The sequence below is a fragment of the Leptodactylus fuscus genome, chromosome 3, assembly GCF_031893055.1.
Source record: "Leptodactylus fuscus isolate aLepFus1 chromosome 3, aLepFus1.hap2, whole genome shotgun sequence".
Classification (NCBI taxonomy): domain Eukaryota; kingdom Metazoa; phylum Chordata; class Amphibia; order Anura; family Leptodactylidae; genus Leptodactylus; species Leptodactylus fuscus.
In genome coordinates, this window is record NC_134267.1 from 62,619,227 (window position 1) to 62,646,124 (window position 26,898).

The 26,898-nt window shown below is 40.1% G+C and overlaps 1 protein-coding gene across 1 annotated transcript in view; it reads left to right on the forward strand.

The window, feature by feature from the left end:
* The window catches only part of SMYD3 (SET and MYND domain containing 3), a 476,506-nt gene that overhangs the window by 108,454 nt on the left and 341,154 nt on the right, over positions 1-26,898 (forward strand). Inside the window, exons 4-6 of the mRNA XM_075267716.1 lie at positions 8,305-8,412; positions 9,506-9,563; positions 14,341-14,477. Coding sequence (XP_075123817.1) covers positions 8,305-8,412; positions 9,506-9,563; positions 14,341-14,477 — 303 coding nt within the window. The remainder of the gene's footprint in view (positions 1-8,304; positions 8,413-9,505; positions 9,564-14,340; positions 14,478-26,898) is intronic.

Below are 26,898 nucleotides of genomic sequence, written 5' to 3' on the forward strand. Positions count from 1 at the left end.
AAACTCTTGTCAATTTTTCTTTTCCGTCCACATCTAGGGAGGTTAGCCACAGTGCCATGGACTTTAAACTTCTTGATGACACTGCACATGGTAAACACAGGAACATTCAGATCTTTGGAGATGGACTTGTAGCCTTGAGATTGCTCATGCTTCCTCACAATTTTGCTTCTCAAGTCCTCAGACAGTTCTTTGGTCTTCTTTCTTTTCTCCATGCTCAATGTGGTACACACAAGGACACAGGACAAAGGTTGAGTCAACTTTAATCCATTTCAACTGGCTGCAAGTGTGATTTATTTTTTGCCACCACCTGTTAGGTGCCTCAGGAAAGTAACAGGTGCTGTTAATTACACAAATTAGAGAAGCATCACATGATTTTTCAGTGGCAATACTTTTGTCCACCCCCTTTTTTATGTTTGGTGTGGAATTATATCCAATTTGGCTTTTTGACAATTGTTTTTGTGGTTTTCCATTGAAGACAAATTAAATGAAGATAATAATACCAAAGAATTTGTGATTGCAATAATTTTCTGGAAGAAAATGAGTATTATCTGACAGAATTGCAGGGGTGCCAATACTTTTGGCCAACACTGTAGGTCACCAATAACAGATAGGGAGAGTCCAAACCTGGTACCCTCAAAGATCTCCTGTTGTCAGCAGTTGATTCAAAGATCATGGAACAACAAGCAGACAGCTCTGTACAGTGTCTTAACCGGGTCACTGCATCGTAGCTCCCATTCAAGTGACTAGGAGGTAATCTGCAGGAACCTAATCTGACCACTATACAGAGAACAGAGCTGTCTGCTTCCTGCTTCATTCTCTGTATCAACTGCTAAGAAAAGCTAAATGTTGGGTTTCAGATCCTAACTGTTCTGATATTGATGCCCTATATGTCGGATAGATCATCAATATTTTTAGCCTGGAAAACTCCTTTTAAAGCTGGTAATTGATGTGTTCTGCTACCAGTTATAAGACTCCCATTAACTTGCATGCTAGAGAGAGGTTTACATAGCTACCAGACACCTTTGGCTTATCTCTCTGAGAAACACAGATTTGACTGATATTGGAGAGCTGTCTCGCTGTCATGGTGGGTCAATGTTCATGGCCTTCTTAATAAACATGTTCTCACATACATGTACCTTTAGGTGTAGAAAAGATCATCTTGACAGCAATTTATTCTGTGACAATTGCTACGAACCGTTGCCACTAATCTTAAAGGATTTGTCTATCTGGTGAAACGATACTGTGCTACTTTGTTTTGTTCATGTGGTTGGTAGTAAGCCACACTTATAGCTAATTTTGTTACTGTTTAGTTATAGCTCGGGCGAGCAGGGTTTTGTTTTGCCTTTTGCATGAAGTTAAAGCTATATTTTATTTTGTTATCCTGTGCCTGATGTAAAGGTTAATTTATTTTGCTGTTTTTTAATTATTTTTTTTTAAATAAGCCATTTTTTGTTGCAAGATTTGTGTCCTTGTCTCTGGTTGAGTCAGTACCACTGCTTCTACTGAGCTATTCCCCACAATATATTTATATATTATTAATAATAATTAATAATTAAGTTTTGTCTCCTTTTGATATCCCTCTTCTACTCTATATATTTCATTCAAGAATGAATATTGCTGGTGATCTACCAACAGCTCCTGTATATCATGAAATGATACATAGCATTTCTGTTGGCTCTTTGTATATGTACAGAGCTCTCTGCTTTCACTGCTTTGAGCCATCCAAAATATCCAAAATTGCCTACTCATAACTTTCATAGAAGTGAATGCAGAGAGCCATTCGTATGCAGTCACCTTTCCATTCTCTGTAGCAGCAAGATGGAGGTCTGGAGATCCCCTTTCTTGAGACAGATGTAGGTTCACCTCTGGGACTCACATCGATTGAACATCTACTAGATTATACTTAGTTAGTTTTCTTGTCTTTGTACTAGTGCTAATCTTGTGTGGTCCATAATTCAGATTAGGGATTACATCTCTTACATGCACACCACCATCTCCTGAGTTTTACTCATGCACCAGGGGCACTCCAGCCATCATCGGCTTCATTGATGTTTATCAGTATGATATGTTCCTCACAAATCCTGCAGGCCTCCTCTGCACTATACCAGCCCTAAGTAGCGCTGCATTCTCTTGTAGCGTTACTGTTACTTCAGCTACTACAACTTCCAATTTCTTGGCCTTCATCTACTGGGTTGATGCACACTGGTCCTACCCATAATTACTCCCATAAAAATGAGGGCTAAGATGCAACAGAGCAGCATTAACACTGCACAGTGTGCAAAGATATCTGCTTTCACTCTGTATAGCTGATCTGTGGGGGTGCTGGGTGTTGGAAATCACATATTGATGACTTTTCTTTCTGATAGCCTAGCCTTAGGATGTCTTAGATCAAAAGTTTAAAACACCGGCAAATCAGAATATAGATTTAGAAATAGCATCACACACAACAGGGATTGTTCTTTTTGCAGATTTTATGTATGGAGCTTGTTTTAAAAAGCTTTACGTGACATCACTGGTTTGTGTTAATCTTAAGAATAAAGGCAAACTAGTTACACACATTGACTGTTTTTTTCACTCATGTGGTTTCCAAAAGCGATCACATTTCCATAAATTCCTTGGATACTGCTGGCGATATATATAGTGTATTGCTTAGTATTATAAGATGGGCTCTGATGGGATTACAATTTGTTACATGCTTAGACATTTGTAACACATACCGAATAGAGGCCTTAATTCTGTTTTCAAATTGGAAGACAAGAAAATCCCTCGCAAAGCCGTCTACTTCAGTTTTCATCCACATTTTATCCCTCCATTTAGATCCCGTGTGAATGAATTTGTCAATTATCTAAGATGTTCTTTGGCTTCGAAAAACAAAAACCTTGTTTATCACTCTCATGCCTGCCTTGAACTAATTGACTTAAAGGTAAACTAATTATCATAGCTGGATGGGAACTATTCACACAATTCTAATTATTTCTGCTCATTCACTTTGTAAATTCATCTAAATTTTCTGCTCTTGATCACTATTATCATAATTAAGGGCAATTACAGTACAATTAAGGCATTGGTAGAAAATGGAGTAAAGTAACTGAAATAGAATTTAACTATGTTGGTTATTAAAAAAAACTGTTATATCATTTTGCAATGACTGAAGACAAAGTGATATATACAGATATAGCAAATGTTAACATGACGCCTAACACGTTAACAGTACTTTATCACAGAGTGCTAACTTGACACTTTCGGTTGGTTTTCATATAATTTTGTTGTCTTCTGAGATCAGATATCACAACACAGAAAGTTATCATGCTCATGAAGTAAAGTTAATGGGAGTCTATCAGTAGCATATCTTTACGTAGCCTTTAGAAAGGCTATTCTAGGCATACCTTTAATTCATTGATCCTCGCAGCCGTTTTTTAATTAACCCGGTTTTCTTGATATCCTAATTACTTTACGGGGAGCACCATAAGCCATATCACTGTTCCGCTGGCACCGTAACGTCATCAGCCACCTCCGTTTCTCACTGCTCCCTTCTTTACAGGCAATCTCTCTTCCTACACCTCTTGACTGCTTCCAGAGTCATGTACAGCACATGTGTAACATTATAATCGCGCTGTACGTGACTAGCTGCTCTGAAGAAAGCAGAGGAGGGATCATCTGTAAAGAAGGGGGCGCTGACAAACAAAAATGGCTGATGATGCTCAGGGAACAGTGATAAGGCTTCAGTGCTCCTTGAATTTACAAAGTGAGCAGAAATTAGCATATCAAGGAAACCGGGTTAATTTATAAAAAAAAAATGGCTGCGAGGATCAATGAATGAAAGGTATGTCTAGAATAGCCTTTCTGAAGGCTATGTAAAGATATGTTTATTTAAAAAAAAACGATATAGCCAATGCTAAACTCCCTTTAAAAAATGCTATTTTTGTATATTAAAGGAGGATTTCTTATGAGGGACTCTTTTGACCTCTCCACTGGATATACTTTGAGGCTGAGGCCACACGTTGCGGAAACGCAGCTTTTTTTGTTACAGATTTTGCTGTGTTTTTTTGAGCCAAAGCCTCGAGCGGATTGAGCAGAAGGTAGAAATATAAGGACTTCCTATATATTTCCCATTCCTTTTGTAGCCATTCTTGGCTTTGGCTCAAAAAACTGCAGCAAAATCTGCAACAAAAAAGCTGCATTTTCGCTATGTGGGGCCTCAGCCTAAACTGGTTTTCCAAGACCCACACAGATCAGATAGGGTCCGCCGGTTGTCTGCCCAAAAAATGCATAGAAAAAAAGTCTTTTCTCTCTGCATTTTTCAAGTGGAATGGTGGACAGAAAGCGAGCGCTGCTGTGAATTCAACCTTATCCTGCTCTTCCTCTCTTCATATATCAATTTGTAGAAGGCTGCTCTGCCTGAAAAATAGAGAATAATACCTATTTCTTTATTAAGATTTATTACAAAATTTCTTATATTCACCTTTACTATTCATTTATGAAAAGATGTCTATGACTGGTGGTATACCTTACATTACAATTCTGGCAATGTGAGGACCGAGTGAGCTAATCTGGCACGCTTACCTTGCCACACGAACTTCAAAAGGTCACTATACAGTAGCTTGAAAAAGCTAGGAGGACATGAATCGGCAGAGTTTGGAATAGGTAAAGCAGGCGAGGCATCACATTCATTTTATAAATGGCACAACAACCAAACCACATGTACGTGCCCTGCTTTATATTACAGTTCTGCTAGGTTATGTGATTTATGTTCTTTATAGTGCTCAAATTCTCTATAAAGCTACATATAATGTATACACATGACTACATCACAGCACTGTTATTTTGACATGGCCGATTTGTATTTTATTTTTTATTTTATACTTTGATAGATTTTATTAAAAGTTAAACTAAAAACCTCATTTAAACGGCTATATTGTGTGCACAAACCCCGTAATATGGCTGTATTGATACCACACTATATGCATTGTATATGTCACTGTATTCTCCCTAAGGATCATTGCAATATAGATTTTGAGCCGAAATGAGATAAAATACAGTTGCATCCTTTGTTAAAATCTACGCCCAGTATTTTACCATTGTGTTGTTTGCATTATTGTAAATCCTATTCACTTGTATATAAAATATTTTGTGCATAGTGGAGACAGGCAAATGTGAACATCGCCTTAAGCATTTTATTTTCTTAGAAGTAAATAGATAAATAAATGGAAAATCCGAAAAGCGTTCATACATATTTATTCTAGTATTTAATTGGTCCTCTGAATTGAGATCAGAATGTCTCCGCGATTCATGGATCGGTTTTGGTTTGAAAATTCAAAGCTTTTTTTTTAATAGCATTGGAATGTAGTGCCTAGGGAAAAGGTGGCCGTGTGAGGCATTGCTTGGAAGTCATTTTCTATTACCGGCATTCACAATTAGAATGTAAGCAAGACTTGCATAAAATACTACAATTAGTTCATCCACTTGTTCTTTGCATATTACAGTAACTATGTTAATTAATAAGCGACATAAACAGCGAGGCAGAACATCTATTTAGTTGTTTTAACCTTCCTTCGGCAATTAATGATTTTTTCACACAAGCAATTGAAAAACTGGAAAGTCTGAAATACCGATGCTTTTAGTTAAATCGTTGGAATGTTTCATTTGAAGACAAACATCAGGGTGAACCGAGACTATGGCGGCAAAAATAAGGCCAGTTTCATATACAGAATAAAAACAGTGCAGCAAGATGTATATTGAAGTTTATAATGACATGAAAAATTCAATAAACAGCATTTTGGTGTGTGGCGTTCTCGTCAAAATTCAGCATGCAGTCGGTATTGCATTTTTATGAAGTTTTTTAATGCTGTTTTCTCACCGAAACTACAAAAGCATCAGGGTACACATGTAGAAAATGCCAAAAAAAAAAACCTAAACCAAAAACTTTATTTTACAATCAGTCATCAGTACAGTACATGGGGCCATATCCAGTTCAAATTGATTCACGAGACAACAAATATCACATTCATTCCAAGTAATATTGAAGTACAACATACAGAAATGGCAACTCACCTCTATAATACATATGGCAAGTGAGCAGCGTGGCTACTGGAATTGGTAAAATTAACTTGTCCCATACAATTATATTAACCACAACTGCGGTTGTCAATAATATGGTGAGTGAGCAACGCAGTGCCCAACATGTAAACAATACTGGGAGCTGCGTGTTCTGGTAAACATCTGATCTACACGGTCCTAGTAGTCTAAGAGATCAGTGGGGGTCTTAACCCCGAGGGCCTCTGCTGATCACGTTTTTGAAGGGACTGTGGTACTTTTGTGAGCACCCTCACCCCTTCGCAATTTACATCACACGGATAACATGTCTGCAATAAAATCAATGGGTCTGAAGTAAATAATGTGCAATATGCTTCACCATAGCCCCCGCACAGTATAATGCTTCACAGTGGTCCCCACACAGTACAGTATGCTTCACAGTGGCCCTCATACCGTATATGCTCCACAATGGTCCCTCACATAATATAATATGCTCCACAATAGTCCCCCACACAATATAATATGCTGCACAGCGGCCCCCATACAAAATAACATGCTGCACAGTGGCCCCCACACAGTACAATATGCTCCACAGTGGCCCCTTAAGCTGGTTCAGGCAAACCCTACGAAATTCAACAAACATTTGTGGTGTTCGATTAGTTTTACTGCTATTATTATACACAGAGGTCACCTCATACCCCGGAATATAATAATTGGAGGCCTAGGGGAGGTGATAGAAAGAAAAAATAAACACTTATACTTAAGATCTCACCTCTTCTGGACATCCTCACTCCATCAGGCTGTCTTCAGCATCCTCTTGGGTCCTGTTCTGCCTGCAACTGAGAAGTGGTGGGTTTCAGACGTCACTGCTGGGGCCTGTGATTGGGCCTCAACAATCACATGGGCTGCTCTGATATGTCAAGTAGAGAGGGGGATTTCAATCCACTAAATTGATCTTCTGACTGTCCATGATGGAGTAGTGTATGAGAAACCTACGACAGTCCTATATGGACATTCTCTCCCAGTTCATAAACATGCATTTTCTGGTAAACCACAAAGAGTCCCTAATACAGTAGCTTTCTGGACAGCCCCAGCCCTGTGGATCACAGGAAAAAGTCCATAGAGCACAGAGACTCTAGGCTGCTTCTGGGAACAGATTTACTTAGTTACTTCACCAGGCCATTCAACAAGGCTTTTGCAGATTGGCACCACTAGAAGAAGAATAAAAAGATGTTTCCTCAGCTAATGGCTACTATGTGCAATATATGGTGTTGCATATTCCATGGGAATACATGAGATTTCTCAGGGTCATTTCTTCCTGGATGGCCATTAATCACCAAATGTGCATGTAAAAAGTAGTTAATAATTTCTTGAAGTGCCTGCTGCTTTTAAATAGCATTTTCTGCGTTTCTCATTGCGGAGCGCACCAAGAGTAAGGAGTCTTATATGACATGCAATACTTCTCTAGGAAAAAAAAAAAAATCAGCTCTAAGTATACAACACCTTTGCCTCCAGCACTATCAGTCGGCAGTCAACAATGTGTAAGCCGATGGCTGGTCAGGTAATGGAGGGGGTGTACATCTTACCCAGACTACTAAGGTGACTGAGAAGAGAAAACTCCAGAAAGAACGTTTCTCAGCAGATAATTATTGCCTGCTGATGGTTATTTCAAAGTTCCGGTTACTGGGCTGGATTTTTAGGAATGGCAGGTAGGTTGGTAGTGGTAGTTGGTGTCATTCCACCCCCCTCCAGTCCACACTTTGGGGATGTTCCGGCAGCGACTCAGCTGCAGAGAGTCTGCTCATCAAGGGAGCTTAAGAAGTCAACTCCAGAAGCAGACTGTGGGCAGAGTTTGGCTGCAGAGCCAACAGAGAGGTCATATTTTTGGAGCTGTGTCCTGAGTGATTCAACTGGCTTTTGATTTCTGTTATTCTAGGTGAGGTAACCTATTCTATGTTTAGTTAGAGTCTAGCTGGGCAGGTTTTTATTTTTGTATTGTTTCCTTTTGTTGCTGCATTACCTTTTTGAGTGAAAATAAACTCTACCTTTGTTTTGGACTAAAGAAACTGGACTTGTGTGTCTATGCCACCCCACCTAGCAACCCCACACCCTGACAAATGTAAACGAATTAACATGACCTCATGACTGGGACAGCAGGTCATCAATATCAGCGTGTAAGCAAAGACCAGTAAGCTTAGAGGATGAGTACAGATTAAAAATTGTAGATGCTTTTTGTCTAATTTTTTACTGTGTTGTATTTTCACTTTTTAGAAGAAAGCTTGGAAAGACCACAAAAGAGAGTGTTTATGCCTGAAGAGTGTCTTACCAAATGTTCCTACTGACTCTGTGAGGCTTATCGCTAGAATTATCTTTAAACTGGTGAGTTAAAAAATTATATTTGTATAATTAACCTTTAGAATTGTTGAATCGGCATATACATGAATATATATGAAAATATTTAAAGTCTGACGTCTGTCTCTGGAGAAAACCAATAAAGATAAATGAGAAATACTCACATACTACTTGAAGGCACTATATGTTACAGACCTAGGAGCCATTTTGTGTCAATGTAGGGATTGATTTTTATTTTTTTTTTACATAGAAATGTTTTGTTTTTTTACTGTTCCAAAACCATTGTGGTTTTGGAAATTGCAGCTTGTCAGTTATACGTACGGAAACGCTGGCAGTTTCCTTATAGTTATAACAGAAGCGGAAAGTCCGCAGAGGAGACCTCTGCAGAATTGCTGTGAAAAGCACTGCAGTAAAAACTGGGATCCGTGATTTTTCCTGCAGTGTTTTCTATACTGCATATTCTGCGTGGGGTCTTAGCCTTAATAAAGCCCCAGTGAATTGCCCCCTTATGTTATACCCCTGATGACAATTACCTTCCCCTTGTAATGCCCCTTAATAGCCCTTATATAAATGACTCCCCCCTCCATAATGTCATCGCACCAGCCTGTGCCAGGAGCAGACGTGTTTTGTCTGCTCTTAGTGTCTTGTAAATTGCAGACCTGAATTGGCTTGTGGTTTACAAGATAAGGATATGTTTTAACTAGATTTTTTGGGTAGAAACCAGGCAAAAACTCGGCTGACCCCAATATAGTCTATGGGGTCCACAGATTTCTGCAGGTAACTGCTTTTTACATGGATTAGGTTTCCGTTCTTTGGGTTTCCAAGCTAACCCAAAGAACGGAAAGGCGAATGCTAGTGTGAACCTTGCGTAAGAGAACAAGGAATTTTACTTTCGCATTTCTAGATGTAGGACAATGTGACAATTTGAGCTCTGGCACTTTGTTTTATATTAAGAAAATGTTCTCTAATTTATTAATACAGCTATTAATCTGCTATTATTGACCCTTAAATGCTGTCTATTTTTTCTGTGTTGTGTTCTTCTAGATTTCAAATAAAAAAGTAACACTTGTAAATTTAATTATTTACTTTTTTTTTTTTTTTTTTAATTCTCCTTTGGCAGCTTGAACAACCAGACTGTACTTCAGACGAACTATATTCTATAAATGATCTGCAGTCTCGTGAGTTTCCCGATATTCTGTATTATTTTATATTTCAGAAAATAAATGTTGAAATTTGATGAGCATTTTGCAACCAACTACATACATTTAAAGAGGATCTTTCACCGATTTGGGCACAGGAAGTTCTATATACTGCTGGAAAGCTGACAGTGCGCTGAATTCAGCGCACTGTCGGCTTTCCCGATCTATGCCCCGGGTAAAGAGCTATCAGTCCCGGTACCGTAGCTCTTTACAGTCAGAAGGGCATTCCTGACAGTCAGTCAGGTACATCCTTCTCCACAGCAGTGCCTATCGCACTGTGCTCTGTGAGCGGGGAGAAATGCCCCCCCCCCCCCTCCTGATAGTACTCGTCTATGGACGAACACTGTGAGCAGATGGAGTGGGCGTTCCTCCCCACTCACACTGTACAGCGCTATAGGCGCTGCTGTGGAGAAGGACGTATTTGACTAACTGTCAGAAACGCCCTTCTGACTGTAAAGAGCTACGGTACCGGGACTGATGACTCTTTACCTGGGGAACAGATCGGGAAAGCCGACAGTGCGCTGAATTCAGCACACTGTCGGCTTTCCAGCAGTATATAGAACTGCCTGTGCCCAAATCGGTGAAAGGTCCTCCTTAAGGGAGTCTGTAATTGGATTTAGGCATACATTTGGTGGAAACATCTTTAGAAAGGCTATTCTAGTCTTACATTTCTTCTTCTTTTCATGTAAGCCGTTTTTGAATAAAACTCTTTTTCTGATATGCAAATTCTGTGCTCGGAGCACAGGGAGCATTACCCTGTGCTCAGAGGACAGCACCATCATTGGCAGCTTTCTGCCTACTTTGGCTTTGGGACACCCCTTCTTTCAAAATGAGTCGTCTTCTTCATCTTTTTTTCTGCGTCACCAGCAGCAAATATCTTTAGCAGGGATCCAAATCCTGCAAAGGTCCAGTACGCTCCTGTAGTTCAGTGTACTGTGCAGGATTTGGGTATTGCAAGTACCTTCTTGAAAGAAGGGGGCATCTCTGAAAGATGGTGGAGGCAGAATGCTGTCAATGAAGGTGCTGTGCTCTGAGCACAGGGTAATGTCCCCTGTGCTCCAAGCGCAGAATTTGCATATCAGAAAAAAAGAGTTTTATTCAAAAACGGCTTACGCTAGGTTCACACCTGCGTTCAGCCTTCCATTCTGTGCTTTCCATCTTCTGCATGCCAGAAGACGCAAAGCACAGACCGGGTCTGGCCGTGAGCGGTGGTGAGCGTTTTATGCTCTCCGCCGCGAAACCGGATTTTTTAATCCGGACACAGAGTACTGCATGTCCGACTCTGTGTCCGGATTAAAAAACCCAGTTTCGCGGCGGAGAGCGCAAAACACTCACTGCCACTCACGACCGGACAGCTTTCTCACCCATTCAAATGAATGGGTGAGAAAGTCTTCTGCAGGTTTCCGTCTCCTGCTCTGTTTTATGCAGGAAACGGAAACCTGCACAACGGAGAGGAGAACGCTGATGTGAACGAGCCCTTAGAAGAAAGGCTATTCCAACATATAATACTGCAAAGGGAAAAGGGTAAAAGAAGGTAATACTCAGCCCCTCCAGAGACCTCTCCTGATGTAATGGTGTTCCACTCCCAGTCCTAGATTTGCTTGGCACGGATGTAAACCTCCTCGGCTTGAGGCGAAGTAGTAACTCCAATAGTGAAAATATCCAGCCAGCATATATAAATAAAACTTAACTGTTACTTACTCCATTCTCAATGAAAAATACATCTTTGCCCAGCTGACGCATTTCGGATCTGGTCCTTACCCATAGCCTATGACTAAGGTCCAGTTTCGAAACGCGTCAGCCGGCAAAGATGTATTTTTCATTGAGAATGGACTAAATAAAAGTTATGTTTTATATATGTTGGCTGGATATTTTCACTAATGGAGTTACTATTCCAACATATGCTTAGTGAAAAATTCCTTAATCCAATGATAGACTCCCTTTAATAATACAAGTGAATATAAGAAACATTGTAATATACACTCACCGGCCACTTTATTAGGTACACCATGCTAGTAACAGGTTGGACCCCCTTTTGCCTTCAGAACTGCCTCAATTCTTCGTGGCATAGATTCAACAAGGTGCTGGAAGCATTCCTCAGAGATTTTGGTCCATATTGACATGATGGCATCACATAGTTGCCGCAGATTTGTCGGCTGCACATCCATGATGCGAATCTCCCGTTCCACCACATCCCAAAGATGCTCTATTGGATTGAGATCTGGTGACTGTGGAGGCCATTGGAGTACAGTGAACTCATTGTCATGTTCAAGAAACTAGTCTGAGATGATTCCAGCTTTATGACATGGCGCATTATCCTGCTGAAAGTAGCCATCAGATGTTGGGTACATTGTGGTCATAAAGGGATGGACATTGGTCAGCAACAATACTCAGGTAGGCTTTGGCGTTGCAAAGATGCTCAATTGGTACCAAGGGGCCCAAAGAGTGCCAAGAAAATATTCCCCACACCATGACACCACCACCACCAGCCTGAACCGTTGATACAAGGCAGGATGGATCCATGCTTTCATGTTGTTGACGCCAAATTCTGACCCTACCATCCGAATGTCGCAGCAGAAATCGAGACTCATCAGACCAGGCAACGTTTTTCCAATCTTCAATTGTCCAATTTCGATGAGCTTGTGCAAATTGTAGCCTCAGTTTCCTGTTCTTAGCTGAAAGGAGTGGCACCCGGTGTGGTCTTCTGCTGCTGTAGCCCATCTGCCTCAAAGTTCGACGTACTGTGCGTTCAGAGATGCTCTTCTGGCTACCTTGGTTGTAACGGGTGGCTATTTGAGTCACTGTTGCCTTTCTCGAACCAGTCTGGCCATTCTCCTCTGACCTCTGGCATCAACAACGCATTTCCGCCCACAGAACTGCCGCTCACTGGATGTTTTTTCTTTTTCGGACCATTCTCTGTAAACCCTAGAGATGGTTGTGCGTGAAAATCCCAGTAGATCAGCAGTTTCTGAAATACTCAGACCAGCCCTTCTGGCACCAACAACCATGCCACGTTCAAAGGCACTGAAATCACCTTTCTTCCCCATACTGATGCTCGGTTTGAACTGCAGGAGATTGTCTTGACCATGTCTACATGCCTAAATGCACTGAGTTGCCGCCATGTGATTGGCTGATTAGAAATTAAGTGTTAATGAGCAGTTGGACAGGTGTACCTAATAAAGTGGCCGGTGAGTGTATGTAAAAGTTTCTGTCTCCACTTACCTGCTGAAGCAGCTCACAGTGATGTTACATTACAGCGTTACACAGTAGTCTATGGAGAGAGCAGCTAAGTGAGAGAAATGAGACGCAGACAGAGGCTAGTACGCTAAATAGAGAGCTTCTGCCTCACCTGTCTGCTTTAGTCACAATAACGCAGGTCAGTATTTTACTATAATGACCTATATGCAACTGGTGAGTGAGTTAAAGTGCTATGAGATTATTCTGTTCTATGTACATTGTATAGGAGACCGCACAGCAGCTAGTGTCCATCCACTAGGTTATTGATAACTGAAAATTAGCGACAGCATCTGTAGAGGGTTACTGAATATTTTTGTCTACAAGTCATATAATGGCTAGATATAACCTTACTTCTCATATACACAAACTGAAGTATTATTTTTTGCAACATTTGTTGAAAGTTTACAATACATACCAGTAAACCGTGCTGGGGGATGCAGATTCTGGGGCACAGCTGATCTGCAGAGTCCTAATAGTTGGACCCCAGCTGATCTATCTTAAAGATATGCCTTTCCAGCCTTCTCTGGTTCTCACTGCCGCCTCCTTTACACAGGATCCTTCCTTCTACATCTCAATGCTTCCTTCAGCAGCTAATCACATACAGCTCGATTACAATTGCACAATGCGCTGTACATAACTGGCTGCTCTGGAAGCGGTGAAGAACTGTAGGAGGAGGGATCCTTTTTAAAGAAGGGGACAGTGAGAATCGGCGAAAGCTGATGATGCAAGCGGTGCTCAGGGAACACTGCTAATTTGCATGGTAATTAGCATGTCAATAAAAGCAGGCTAATCCAAAAACGCCGGCACTGGTCAATGAATGAAAGGTATATCTGGAATAGCCTTTCTAAGGGCTATACAAAGATATGTTTAGTAAAAAATCGCTATAGGCCAATGATAGACTCCCTTTAAAGATACAGAACACCTTGAATTATAAATACAGGTAAAACTTTTATATTATAAATATATTAGAAAAAAATAGTGTTCACCTTTAGGTTCCATTTTACTGTTTTACTGAAAAGAGGCAATAACTTTGTTAGTCCAATGCATTACTTATCCAGCGCACATATATATAGTATACTGTACTATTTTTGTACACCCAGAATGTGAGTAGAATAATAAAAACTAAAAAAAAACCAAAAAAAAAACTTACAAATTGTCAGTTGTCATTGACTAGATATTTAACAGTTTGGAGATAGAGGCGATTTTGGTCAAAAACCTAAAAGTCAGCCGGTAAATGACGAAATAATAAATTATATCATAAACTGAATGGAAGTGCAGAATATTTGCTGCAAATTCCACTTGACATGTGACATCTGCGCTAACATCTGTTTTACTCCTGTAAACTCATATTGAAGGAAAATTATATCCAAGCACCTGTATATTGTTTAATATTTTGCAATTATGTGTCATACATTACATGATTTATTTCACTTTATATATAAGTAACGTGTCTGTACGTTCTATCCTCCCACTTATTGGCTCATCTGTAACTTTTCTTCCCCACTATAACCCAACCCAGATTTCAAAGACCTAAATGAAGACATGAAACAAGGCCTGGGGCACCTTGCAGCGACCTTAGAACAATACCTGAAGAAAGAAATCCCAGACTGTTCCAAGCTCCCTCCTGGATTCCAGACACTTGAGTATTTCTGCAAAGTAAGTGCCAAGACCAAATTCATAAGAACGGTAAATTATATGTGATGTAATAAAGTAATATTCTGTTGTTGAATTATCCAGGCATCCATTAAGGGGTGTTTTCTAGGGTAAAGTACATATTTGCTTTCAACTCTAGAACTGAAGCTTAAGGGGCTGTCTTCATCAACGTATGTTTTTTCTGAACCAAAGGTTCATTGTGAGAATAGGGCTTGTATATAATAAGGACCTTTAATAGAGGTTGTCTGAAGGCCTACCAATTAGATTTTATGTTCTAAGACGGTCTTGCAAACTCTATATGAGTAATTGTCAAATGATAACAAAATTGTTGAAATATTTTTTAATTTATGTTTATTGAATAGGGAAGTACCAATCCCTATGTATAAAAAATTATGATTCACCCTAATGTGTGCTAGAAGGGCAACTGATACATTTGTGTGGGGTTGTTTCCCTTTTTTTGCGATTGTATAGCAAGGGTGTATGAACATTTGTGTAATACAGTATATAAACCTGCTGTACTATCTTGTAACTGAAAGCAGGTCCTAAGGTTCTCCCTAGCAACGCTCTGAATAAGTCCTTAATTCCACTAAATACAGATACAGAAGTTGCCAAGGGTGTGTGGGGGTCACGTCACAGAACTGTATCTCCATATACTGCAGCATATACGAATCACATTCCCGACTGTGCTTTTAACTAACTCTCTTTCTGTCATACCTAGAGTTGTAATCTTAGTGGCATATGAAAGCCGAGACTTTCAGCCTTGTGACTTTTTTTTTTATAGGTTAAGTAAAATAAGAGATACAGCTGTTTGAAGTGACCCCCCCCCCCCCCACCATTTTGGCAACTGCTACATATATATATTGTATATATTGGAAATACAGATATACAAGTCTTGCTAAAAGTATGCATCAAAGACTTCATTTGGTGGAGTGTGGATCTAAGCAGACGGGGATGGCTTGACCCATCAGATTTACTGTAAAGTCAGAAAACTGTTATGAGTTACAGCTGAAATCCACTGTAACCCTTGGCTGACATGACCTGGAGCATGGAAACTCTTGAGAATTGCCAGAATTAAGAGAACAGAGCCTGAGAAATTGACTAAGATTAGGAAATAGCAGTCTTAATAAATTCTTCCGATAACCTTGTGTATGAACACTCCCTCTGCCGCTCAAGTGATCGACAGACTGCTATAAATGCATTTATACACAGCAGCCTATAAGTCTATATATTGAAGGGCAAAGAGATAGGAAGTCAGAGGCGGAAAAGTTGTACTTATGCATTAACCCTACTACTAGACTATGTGCCTGGTGTATTCTTTCAGTACTCCTGGTAGTGCTTATGCTGTTTTGTAGTAGTACAGATATGTAGCTGTAAGAGCAGAACGTCGAAGGGGTTTCCAGGCAAATTATAGTGATAATCTTTCCTATGGATAGGCCAGCTTCGATTTCATTTCAAGTCTGGATCTAACATTGAATTTCTGCACCAACTGGAATTTGAGCAGTCTCTATTGCTGGTTAAGTAGCTTTGTAGTACTTGTAGAATACTTGTAGAACATTGCCCAATTATTTCTTCACTTTTCAGAAAGTTTAAGAGTTCTGTTCCACTCCTTTCTGATGGATTGATAATTTGTATTTCATAGTAATAAATTTGAAATGTTGCTGTTATATCTGCGGGTTGTATAATAGAAGGTATGTTACATGCTGGTTGTAAAAGTAGTAGTTCCCTTCTTTTAAACCCAAATTTATAAAATTGTATTTGGTAGAAATGTATGCTTTCGGCTGCAATTTGTCATAAACTAGCAACTCATTCTGCCTGCAAGAAAGAATAAATTGGTTTGGCACTTATCTTTCATCCCCTTGGGGTGAAAATGATATTTTAGTATCCTCCTTATTACAGGTTTCATGAATGACAATTGTTTAAAATGATGGAATATGTCAGAGGAATGGTGTGTAATAATACTGGATTGTTAGATCTCGGGAATGCAACCAATAAAGCATTCAATAAACATTCCTATAGACTCCAAAGTATGTTTTTCTGGTAATTCCAGAGAAAAGTCAAGTCAGATTAGATTGCGTGAGGAGTCTGATATGAGTCATGGTAAATCTTGGTGGTAGTGTATCATTACAATTATAGATACAGTACAGACCAAAAGTTTGGACACACCTTCTCATTCAAAGAGTTTTCTGTATTTTCATGACTATGAAAATTGTAGGTTCACACTGAAGGCATCAAAACTATGAATTTATACATGTGGAATTATATACTTAAAGTGTGAAACAACTGAAAATCTGTCTTATATTCTAAGTTCTTCAAAGTAGCCACCTTTTGCTTTGATTCCTGCTCTGCACACTCTTGGCATTCTCTTGATGAGCTTCAAGAGGTAGCCACCTGAAATGGTTTTCACTTCACAGATGTGCCCTGTCAGGTTTAATAAGTGGGATTTCTTGCCTTATAAATGGGATTGGTACCATCAGTTGTGTTGTGCAGAAGTCAGGTGGATACACAGCTGATAGTCCTACTGAATAGACTGTTAGAATTTGTATTATGACAAGAAAGAGCAGCTAAGTAAAGAAAAACGAGTGTCCATCATGACTTTAAGAAATGAAGGTCAGTCAGTCCGAAAAATTGGGAAAACTTTGAAAGTGTCCCCAAGTGCAGTTGCAAAAACCATCAAGCGCTACAAAGATACTGGCTCATATGAGGACCGCCCCAGGAAAGGAAGACCAAGAGTCACCTCTGCTACGGAGGGTAAGTTCATCCGAGTCACCAGCCTCAGAAATCGCAGGTTAACAGCAGCTCAGATTAGAGACAAGGTCAAGGCCACACAGAGTTCTAGCAGCAGACACATCTCTACAACAATTGTTAAGAGAAGACTTTGCGTAGCAGGCCTTCATGGTAAAAAAGCTGCTAGAAAACCACTGCTAAGGACAGGCAACAAGCAGAAGAGACTTGTTTGGGCTAAAGAACACAAGGAATGGACATTAGACCAGTGGAAATCTGTGCTTTGGTCAGATGAGTCCAAATTTGAGTTATTTGGTTCCAACCACCGTGTCTTTGTGTGACGCAGAAAAGGTGAATGAATGGACTCTACATGCCTGGTTACAATCGTGAAGCAAGGAGAAGGAGGAGGTGTGATGGTGTGGGGGTGCTTTGCTGGTGACACTGTTGCGGATTTATTCAAAATTGAAGGCATACTGAACCAGCATGGCTACCACAGCATCATGCAGCGGCATGCTATTCCATCCGGTTTGTGTTTAATTGGACCATCATTAATTTTTCAATAGGACAATGACCCCAAACACACCTCCAGGCTATGTAAGGGCTATTTGACAAAGAAGTAGAGTGATGGGGTGCTCCGCCAGATGACCTGGCCTCCACAATCATCAGACCTGAACCCAATTGAGATGGTTTGAGGTGAGCTGGACTGCAGAGTGAAGGCAAAAGGGCCAAGAAGTGATAAGCATCTCTGGAACTCCTTCAAGACTGTTGGAAGACCATTTCAGGTGACTACCTCTTGAAGCTCATCAAGAGAATGCCAAGAGTGTGCAAAGCAGTAATCAAAGCAAAAGGTGGCTACTTTGAAGAACCTAGAATATAAGACATATTTTCAGTTGTTTCCACATGTGTTAATTCATTGTTTTGATGCCTTCATTGTGAATATACACTTTTCATAGTCATGAAAATACAGAAAACTCTTTGAATAAGAGGGTGTGTCCAAACTTTTGGTCTGTACTGTTTGTGTACCATATACAATTTAATCTGTGCAAGTGTACCGTATTTTCCGGACTATAAGGCGCACATAAAAACCTACGATTTCCTCAGAAATCGTAAGTGCGGCTTATAGTCCGGTGCGCCTTATATATGGATGGAAGCGGCGGCAAAGTCTGCGTGCCGCTTCCATACATACATAAAAGGCACCGTAAGGGTGCATTCACACTATGGAACGCCGGTGTGTATCACAGCCGTACACGCCGGCGTTATAGCAGGGCTGCCGGACACTTCCTATTCATTTCTATGGGAGCCAGCATGCGAGCGCTCCCCATAGAAATGAATGGACAGACACTTCCCATTCATTTCTATGGGAGCCGGCATGCGAGCGCTCCCCATAGAAATGAATGGAAAAAAGCAGTCCATTCATTTCTATGGGGAGCGCTCGCATGCCGGCTCCCATAGAAATGAATGGGAAGTATCCGGCAGCCCTGCTGTCACGCCGGCGTGAAACAGAACGTGAAACTTACCGAGCGGTGCAGGGCGGGCGAGCGGTGCAGGGCGGGCGGGCATGCAGGCCTCCTCTTCCTCCGATGTACTGACCACTTCCTCCGGCGCTCGCGAACTGATAATGGCCTGGGCGCATGCGCAATATCAGAATGCTTCTACTACGGCTACTGCGCATGCGCCCAGGCCATTATCAGTTAGCAAGCGCCGGAGGAGGAGGACGGAACATCGGAGGAAGAGGAGGCCTGAATGCCCGCCCGCCCTGCACCACTCGGTAAGTTTCACATTCTGTTTCAGGGTTTTATTTTAAAACGGGGGGGGGGGTAGTTTAATATAAGTTTTACGGTTGGGCTCTATCAGCATGATTTTGCTGATAGAGTCCCTCCTCGCCTGCCGAGCGCTTCCAATAGAAGCGGCTGACACGCGGGGGGTTAAGCGGCCGCTGGCAAAGTCTGCCTGCCGCCGCTTTCAATAACATATAATGCGCACCGGACTGCGCTTTATAGTCCGGTGCGCCTTATATATGAACCGAGACGGACTATAAGGCGCTCATGGGCAATGCGCCTTATAGTCCAGTGCGCCTTATAGTCCGTAAAATACGGTAGTCAGCTTGGACTAATGAGAAACTTGTACCCTTTTAGAGTAAGGTACAAGATTAGATTAGGATACAAGTGTAAGTCTCATTCTTAGTGCTTTGGACAACTTAAAGAGAACCTTCCACCTCCTCCACCAATTTGAAATTCTTAGCATCTATGAATAGATGCTGCTCCACTGATTCCAGCACAGTTAGAACTTTTTCTCTAGCCCCCACCATTCCCAAGCAACAAGCTCTGATAATTTTGGTGTGTGATGTGCTTTTTCAGCTCTGTAATGTCAGAAGGGGGTGTCAGGCAGGGGTGTGATTCAGAGCTCCAATCAGAGGCAGCCAGTTTCAGAGCTCAGAATCACACCCCCTGCCTGACATCGGCCTACTGACAGTACAGACATTAAATAACATATCAAGCACCAAAACTAACAGCATTGATTGCTTGGAAAGGGTGGGGGCTAGAGAAGAAAAATACTAACTGTGCTAGAATCAATAGAGTAGCATTTATTGATTGAGCTAAAGACCTGGACTTGTTGGAGGTAGTGAAGGGTCCTCTTTAATGTTCAGAGAGTTAAAAAAGGGTGAATTTAATTGACTGGTTACATAGATGGAAAAGTAAGGTATAAATATATTTTATAGAATTTAGTGCATACCTTATGATCTTTTAAAACTAGTCACTACAAATCAAAAAGCATTCTTTAATAAGTTACGCCAAGATCTTAAATACATCTATTTTTGTGGACTATTGTTTTGTGTAATTGCACATGTATATTTGGACACACCTTGCACATACCTTGCACTTCTTTCATAGGGTTCATATTGGGTAAATTGTTCTGGTGGGTGGTTGTCATATTTTTGATTTATTAGTATATGTACAGACTCTGTGTTTAACATTGACACAAAGCTTTACAAAATACTTCAGTAATTTGCTGGCACAATGGGGCTAATTTATTTTAACATGTGACAGGCATTTTTGGCAGTTATCAGTAATGAGTGATCTTCTGCCATTGTGTTGGGCTGCATATTTGCTTTCAACATTGCATTAAAAGAATATCAGTGCTATGTAGAGTTATACATTAATCTGTGCTCGCGGCCATATCAATAACAATGAATGGAGTTAATATCTTAGTTCTTATTTGGAGTTGTTTGACTTAATTTTGAGTCGCTTAAAGAACAATTTTACCAATTTACTTAATTTATTAGAAAATCTCCCCTTTTATCTGATGTGATAGAAAAGGGTTCAGTGACTACACATGGAATTAAAAAAAATTCTGAATTCTACATAAGATAGACTATTTTAAATTGTATATTCTTAATAGCAGAAGACGATATTATTTGTCACTAAGTGTCAGGGTTGCTTTCTATTTCCTGATAGATTTCAGGCGGTGTCTTGACTTTCCATCGCTCTTTCTTCATGGGTGTAATATTTTTTTCCCTGTGTCATTTCTCATTAATAAATATAATTTAATTGGCCGGCATCTATGGATTGAATTCCTTTTCCTGTGTGGATGGGTTGTTACCGACATCTGATAAAAATTTCATGGTCAATAGCATCTTTAGAAATATATTTACGTAGAAAATTGGTGACTTGTTCAAAACTTATTTCACCCACTGCACCATTTGCATACCGAGAAATACATTCAATGGCTCATATCTTTATCCATGATTATTTTTTAAATTAAGAGATTATTGTAGTTTTTATGGGGCAATATAAGTGTTTTATTTTATTTCTATTTATTTACCTTTATAGTCTCTGATAAGCTTAACAAACTTTAAGTAAAGCATTGTCATACTTGTTTATGTCAAATTAAACATTATAATGTATTGCCTCATTTAGGCTAAGGCCCCACATTGCGTTAACGCAGCTTTTTTTAGTTGCAGATTTTGTTGCGGTTTTTTGAGCCAAAGTCAGGAGTGGATTGAGCAGAAGGTAGAAGTATAAGAGCTTTCTATATATTTCCCATTCCTTTTGTGGTCACTCCTAGGTTTGGCTAAAAAAAACACAGCAAAATCTGCAACTAAAGAATCTGCATGTCTGCAACATGGGTTCTTAGGCTGAGGCCTCACGTTGCGGAAACGCAGCTTTTTTTTTGTTGCAGATTTTGCTGTGGTTTTTAAGCCTAAGCCAGGAATGGATTGAGCAGAAGGAAGATGATTAAGTACTTCTTATATATTTCCCATTCCATCCTTAGCCATTCTTGGCTTTGGCTCGAAAAACCGCAGCCAAATCTGCATTAAAAAAGCTGCATTTCCGCAAAGTGGGGTGTTAGCCTAAGGAAAAATTTGTCTCTATGCCCCTTTTAGGGTATATGGATACAAGTAGAGGAACTCCCCTCTTTGTGCTAGAATGGATAGCCGTTTTGGAAGTAATATGATTGCAGGAACAGACTACACAGGATTTGTTTGTAGTCTGTTACCATGGAGATGCATTAGCTGTAGATAAAAAAAAAATGCAATGTGGCATTGCTACATTGCAACCAGATTTTTGTGCATTGCTCTATTGCACGTAAAATGCAAGGGATGGCTAGTCTGCTGCTGACCTGTTCTTCTGGTTATGTTCACTTTCTTAATTCACTGGGAGATGACTGAGTACATAAATAAATATGAATACTAGGTTTCCACAGATTGCATAGCATTATAATTAGTATTTTAATGAAAGGGTATTCATTGATTATCTATGCAATAGAGATTGGTCCTTGAGACTCTCACTGTTATCTAGAAGGATAAAGATGCAGAAATATAGAGCAATCTGCTTCTCATAGCATCTGGTTGATATATCAGCTATGACCAGTCTGACAGTAATGACATATACAGTAATTTTACTTTGTTCTGGTTGAATGCTGCTGTCTGGTGAAATTTTGTGAAGCAGTGATTATATGGGGGATTGCATGCATAGAGGTCATAAAAAGTCAATTGTACACTAATTATTTCCTCGGTCAGACTAAGCCTTATGAAGTAGCAAACAATAGCTGACATTCTCTTCTTTATAACAATATGTTGCTCTGCAAAACATAAAATGTTATAGCCTGCAGTATGTGTAGGATGAAGATAGAAGGTATCTCACACAATAATACTATATGTTGCTTTCTATAGGAAGTAACGGGAATTAAATTGCATATGGAGGTAAAAATATTGATATAGCAACTGACTGTAATACTAAAAATGTTAAATTTGCCAAAAGATTGTGTGATATAAATCAATAATAAGCAAATACATTATTTGTAGGAAAAAATGTAGCATTGAAATCTGTTGATGATGCTCGCCTATTTAAAAAGGACAAACTTGGTATATAGTCTGTGTAGATTGTGTTGTATACAGATCATGCGTTCAGATACCACTTTTACATCTGTAAGTCAATGCCTGTAAGAACATGTGATTCTAGACCTAAATGTAATACATTTTAATGAAACGTGGCTGCTTTCTGCCTGCAAAACTTGTAGCTAATTTTCCTCAGTCTTCATACCCGTCTGAAGACTGTTGCTCTGTTCTGAAAATTCTGAAAATCTCTCTGCTCACAATGTAAGAAGTGTTCTATGTACTGTGAGTGCTAGAGTCCCGCCACACCAGCCCCAGATTCCTGACTTATGTGTGGTCCAGGACAGGTCTGGAATAGGCTTCAGCCCCACAGGTGTGGATCATAGGCTTGTTACTGGCCCATAAAAGTCTGCACTTCAGGGCAGATCCTGGGAGGAGAGGAAGTGGCTGTGTCTGTCCTGACACTGAGAGACTTGTGATATGGTGCAGTGTTGGTTTTTTTATGTTTATTCGTGTGACTGCTAGTAAGCCACACGTTTAATTAATATTTTCTGTTTAGTTAGCACTCAGACGAGCAGGATTTTGTTTGACGATATTTTACCCGAAGTTAGGGCTGTTTTTTATTTTGCCAATTTTTATGCCTGACGTAAAGGTTTATTTATTTTGCTGTTTTTCTTAAATAAACCGCTTTGCTGCATGATTTGTGTCCATATCTCTGACTGCTTCTACCAAGCTACTTTCTCTACAGTACTTGTATCTTCTTATGGTTGCTTGTTCTTTTCTGGATAAACCATGCTCTTCATCAGCAGTTTGATGATAGGGTGTTTGTACAATCAGACCTTAAATATAAATATATGTGTGCAGTCAGTGTTAACTTATTTAGTTATTCATTTCTATCTGAATTGACTTCTTTAGTAGAAAGAGCAGAGTTCATGTGACACCATTCTGGAGAAGGAGCTCACAGCCCATACTCCCTAACCAGAGGTGTAATGAAGCTTCTGGCTTCCAATGCTAAATATGTAGCAGGTCACCCACTTACCAGGTGCTACCTATAATACTGATGTCTATTTATATTGTAGAGAGGACTTTGGGCTCCCTAAGGCTTCAGGGCTGGTTGCCATTACTACCTCTGCACTCCCTTTAGCTACTTCCCTGTCGCTAAGTATATAACTTATAGTCTGTATGTTTCTTTAGGGGAATATAGAGAGAAAGATAATTGCACTGTCCCCACCAGGTAGTAATAGTTATATAAAATAAAATAATCCTTTAATAATCCCACCATGGGGAAATTCAGTGTGTTACAGCAATATAGATAATCCAATAATAATATAAAATACAAAAAGTACAAAAAGCTCCACGGTAAGAGGTTGTGCTGTGCTGATGCATATATAAGTCAATATGGTGTGTGAGCAGAGGAGAAGCTGGACTTCTAGATATGAGGAAGGTATATATGAAAGAAGACTGGAGAATGGCAGACAATCAGGTGATGGGTACAAGAATGTAAAAAAGGGGTTTTACAGGAGTGCTCTTTAAGGGGAATTTTCCTCGTCCAATCCTATCTTGTCATGTGGAGAGGAGTTAATATTGGTAAGAACTTGTGTACACACTTTAGAGAATAATCCAAGAAACTATATGCAAATGCGTGTTAGAAAGACCAAATGTTATGTGTCTGACAGCCTTCCTCATCCTTTGATCTGTTGCGCTGTCCCCGGGATGGCTGGGTGCTTGTAGCACAACGTCTTTGGGTTGATACATGAAAGAACTTTGTTTAGATGTGAATTTGCGATTGGGTCTGGCTAATGTTACAAGTGTTGAACATGGCTAAGGTTGCTGTCCCTGATTATGCTCACATCTGGCCAATATAGCAACATTTGGGCACCGTTGTATAAACAACTGGCTAGCTGACAGCTGGCTTTGTGGAAAGTAAATAGATTTATGTATGAGTTTTACAAAGCATTCTCCAGCTGGCATGTCTAGCAGCACCGAGCGATGAAGCCAAGGCGACAGGGCTACAACACAGTATCCTTTCTGCCTACTGCCATCACATTTCTCTATGCAAATATTGTACTTGGTTCATTCCCTTAGCTTCATATTCTCTAGAGCCTTTAAAGTTTGGATACATAGCAGAGCACTGATCCTACATACTTGTATTTGTCTCTTCAGCTAGCACCACTGACAATACTAAATGCTATACTGTTAAAGGGTGTTTCCAGGATTTTATGATGGTCTATTCTCAGTATAAGCCATGAATATGTTATCAGTGGGTGGCTAGCACCCAGCTGCTGTACCAGCTGTTCAGGATAGCTGCCGTACCCATTATTATACAGTGTGCAGAAGTGGAAGCCGGGGACTCCGTACATTGTACAATAGCCATGCAATGTTACTTGGCTCCCATTCAGGTCAAAGGGAGCTGAACTTGCTGTGTACACTGCATAGTACATGGCTTGTCAGCAGTACTCAACATTTAATCCATGCAGGCGCCAGGTGTCAGACCCCACAATAAGATATTGATAGCCTATCCTAAAGACAGGCCATAATAACGGACTCTGAAAAACCTTTTTATCTTCATCACATGATACAATTTTGATTCATTGACACCAAGTGTAGATCTTGAAATGGTGATAATAATGCTACCGATTATTTTCAATATACAGTGATAAAGCTGCACATAAATGAAACAGAAATCTCATTTCATTACAGAAATTGTATTTGTTTTTCATTATTCCATGAAAAAAAGTTTCCATTACACTTAAAGAGGACCTTTCCATAGCGCTATACTGTCAGAGGGGCGTTCTATGGACGAGTGTCAGGAGGGGGGGGGGGGGGCATTCTTCACCGCTCAGTATCATTGATGGGGGTAAGGAATACCTCCTCATAGTATAGCTGTACAGACAGTACTGTCAGAAGGGGCGTTCCTCACAGACTGTCAGAAACACCCTTCTGACAGTGAAGAGATATTGGTAATGGTACCGACAGCTCTTCACCAGGGGCACATAATGGGAAAGCCGATAGTGAGCATTGGATTTCTAGTGGTGTATTACACCACATGTGCCCGAGGACATGAATGGTCCTCTTCAATTTCTAGGAGAAATAACCGCAGAACAGCACAACATTGTGTTCCAAGAAAAGATTTTTATTTCATGGGGAACACAACTATTCACTGTAATAGAAATGTGAGAGGTGACAGGTCTTCTTTCCGAAGTCTGGACTTCAATATGATTTACGCGTCGGCACAGAATAAGTATGGCACTGCAAAAGAATAATCACATTGCTAAAAAGAAATCCTCTAGGTATACAAATATGGGAATGTTGTGAATGGAGTATATGGTTTTATATTAGTAACAAAATGTATGTGTTTTTTAAATGCCAACAGTTAAAAGGCCATAAAAAAATTCCACACAACCCCTTTAAATCTGCATTTCTTCCCTATTTTAGGACTGATGGATATTACACATATATTTCTGTGCATAAGCTTCCTGGTCATTTAAGGGTGAATTCACACTGAGTAAACGCTAGCTTATTCTGAACGTAAAACACGTTCAGAATAAGCAGCGTCTAAAGCAGCTCCATTCATTTCTATGGGAGCGGGGATACGAGCGCTCCCCATAGAAATGAATGGGCTGCTTCTTTCACTCCGTGCAGTCCCATTGAAGTGAATGGGGAGTGCCGGCGTGTACGCTCCGGCATGAGCAGAGCTTGCCGTATATGCCGGCACTCCCCATTCACTTCAATGGGACTGCACGGAGTGAAAGAAGCAGCCCATTCATTTCTATGGGGAGCGCTCGTAACCCCGCTCCCATAGAAATGAATGGAGCTGCTTTAGACGCCGCTTATTCTGAACGTGTTTTACGTTCAGAATAAGCTAGCGTTTACTCAGTGTGAATGCACCCTAAGAGTGTAGTCTCGATTTTTGCAAAGCTTTGCCTCACATTCTCAGCAGAAAGATTGGACTCTCCATTCAAACCTATCAGATAGATGTATAAAAGAGTATAAATCTGGACAATGGACCTTGCAGAGGCTTAAATTACCTAAAATGCTAGTAAAATGCTTGCTTATGTGGTTCCTAATGCTTTCAGAGATTCTGAAAGCAAGACACATCTACACTAATCCCCAAGTATAGAAGGCATTACAGCTTAAATGGCAATTTTTAGTTATTTCCCTTGGGTGCAGTATTTTAGCTTCATTTTTGTATCCATTAACTTATGTTGTTGTGACTGGTGATGGATTTCTTGACATGTTGGCTGATTGGGATCTATTTCCTTTGGTTATATGTTTGATGGTTGTTCTCAACAGCTTTTCCATGTATAAAAACCATGATATTGCCATGTATGAATATATCATTTAACCTTGCATGGTTATAATAAGGTA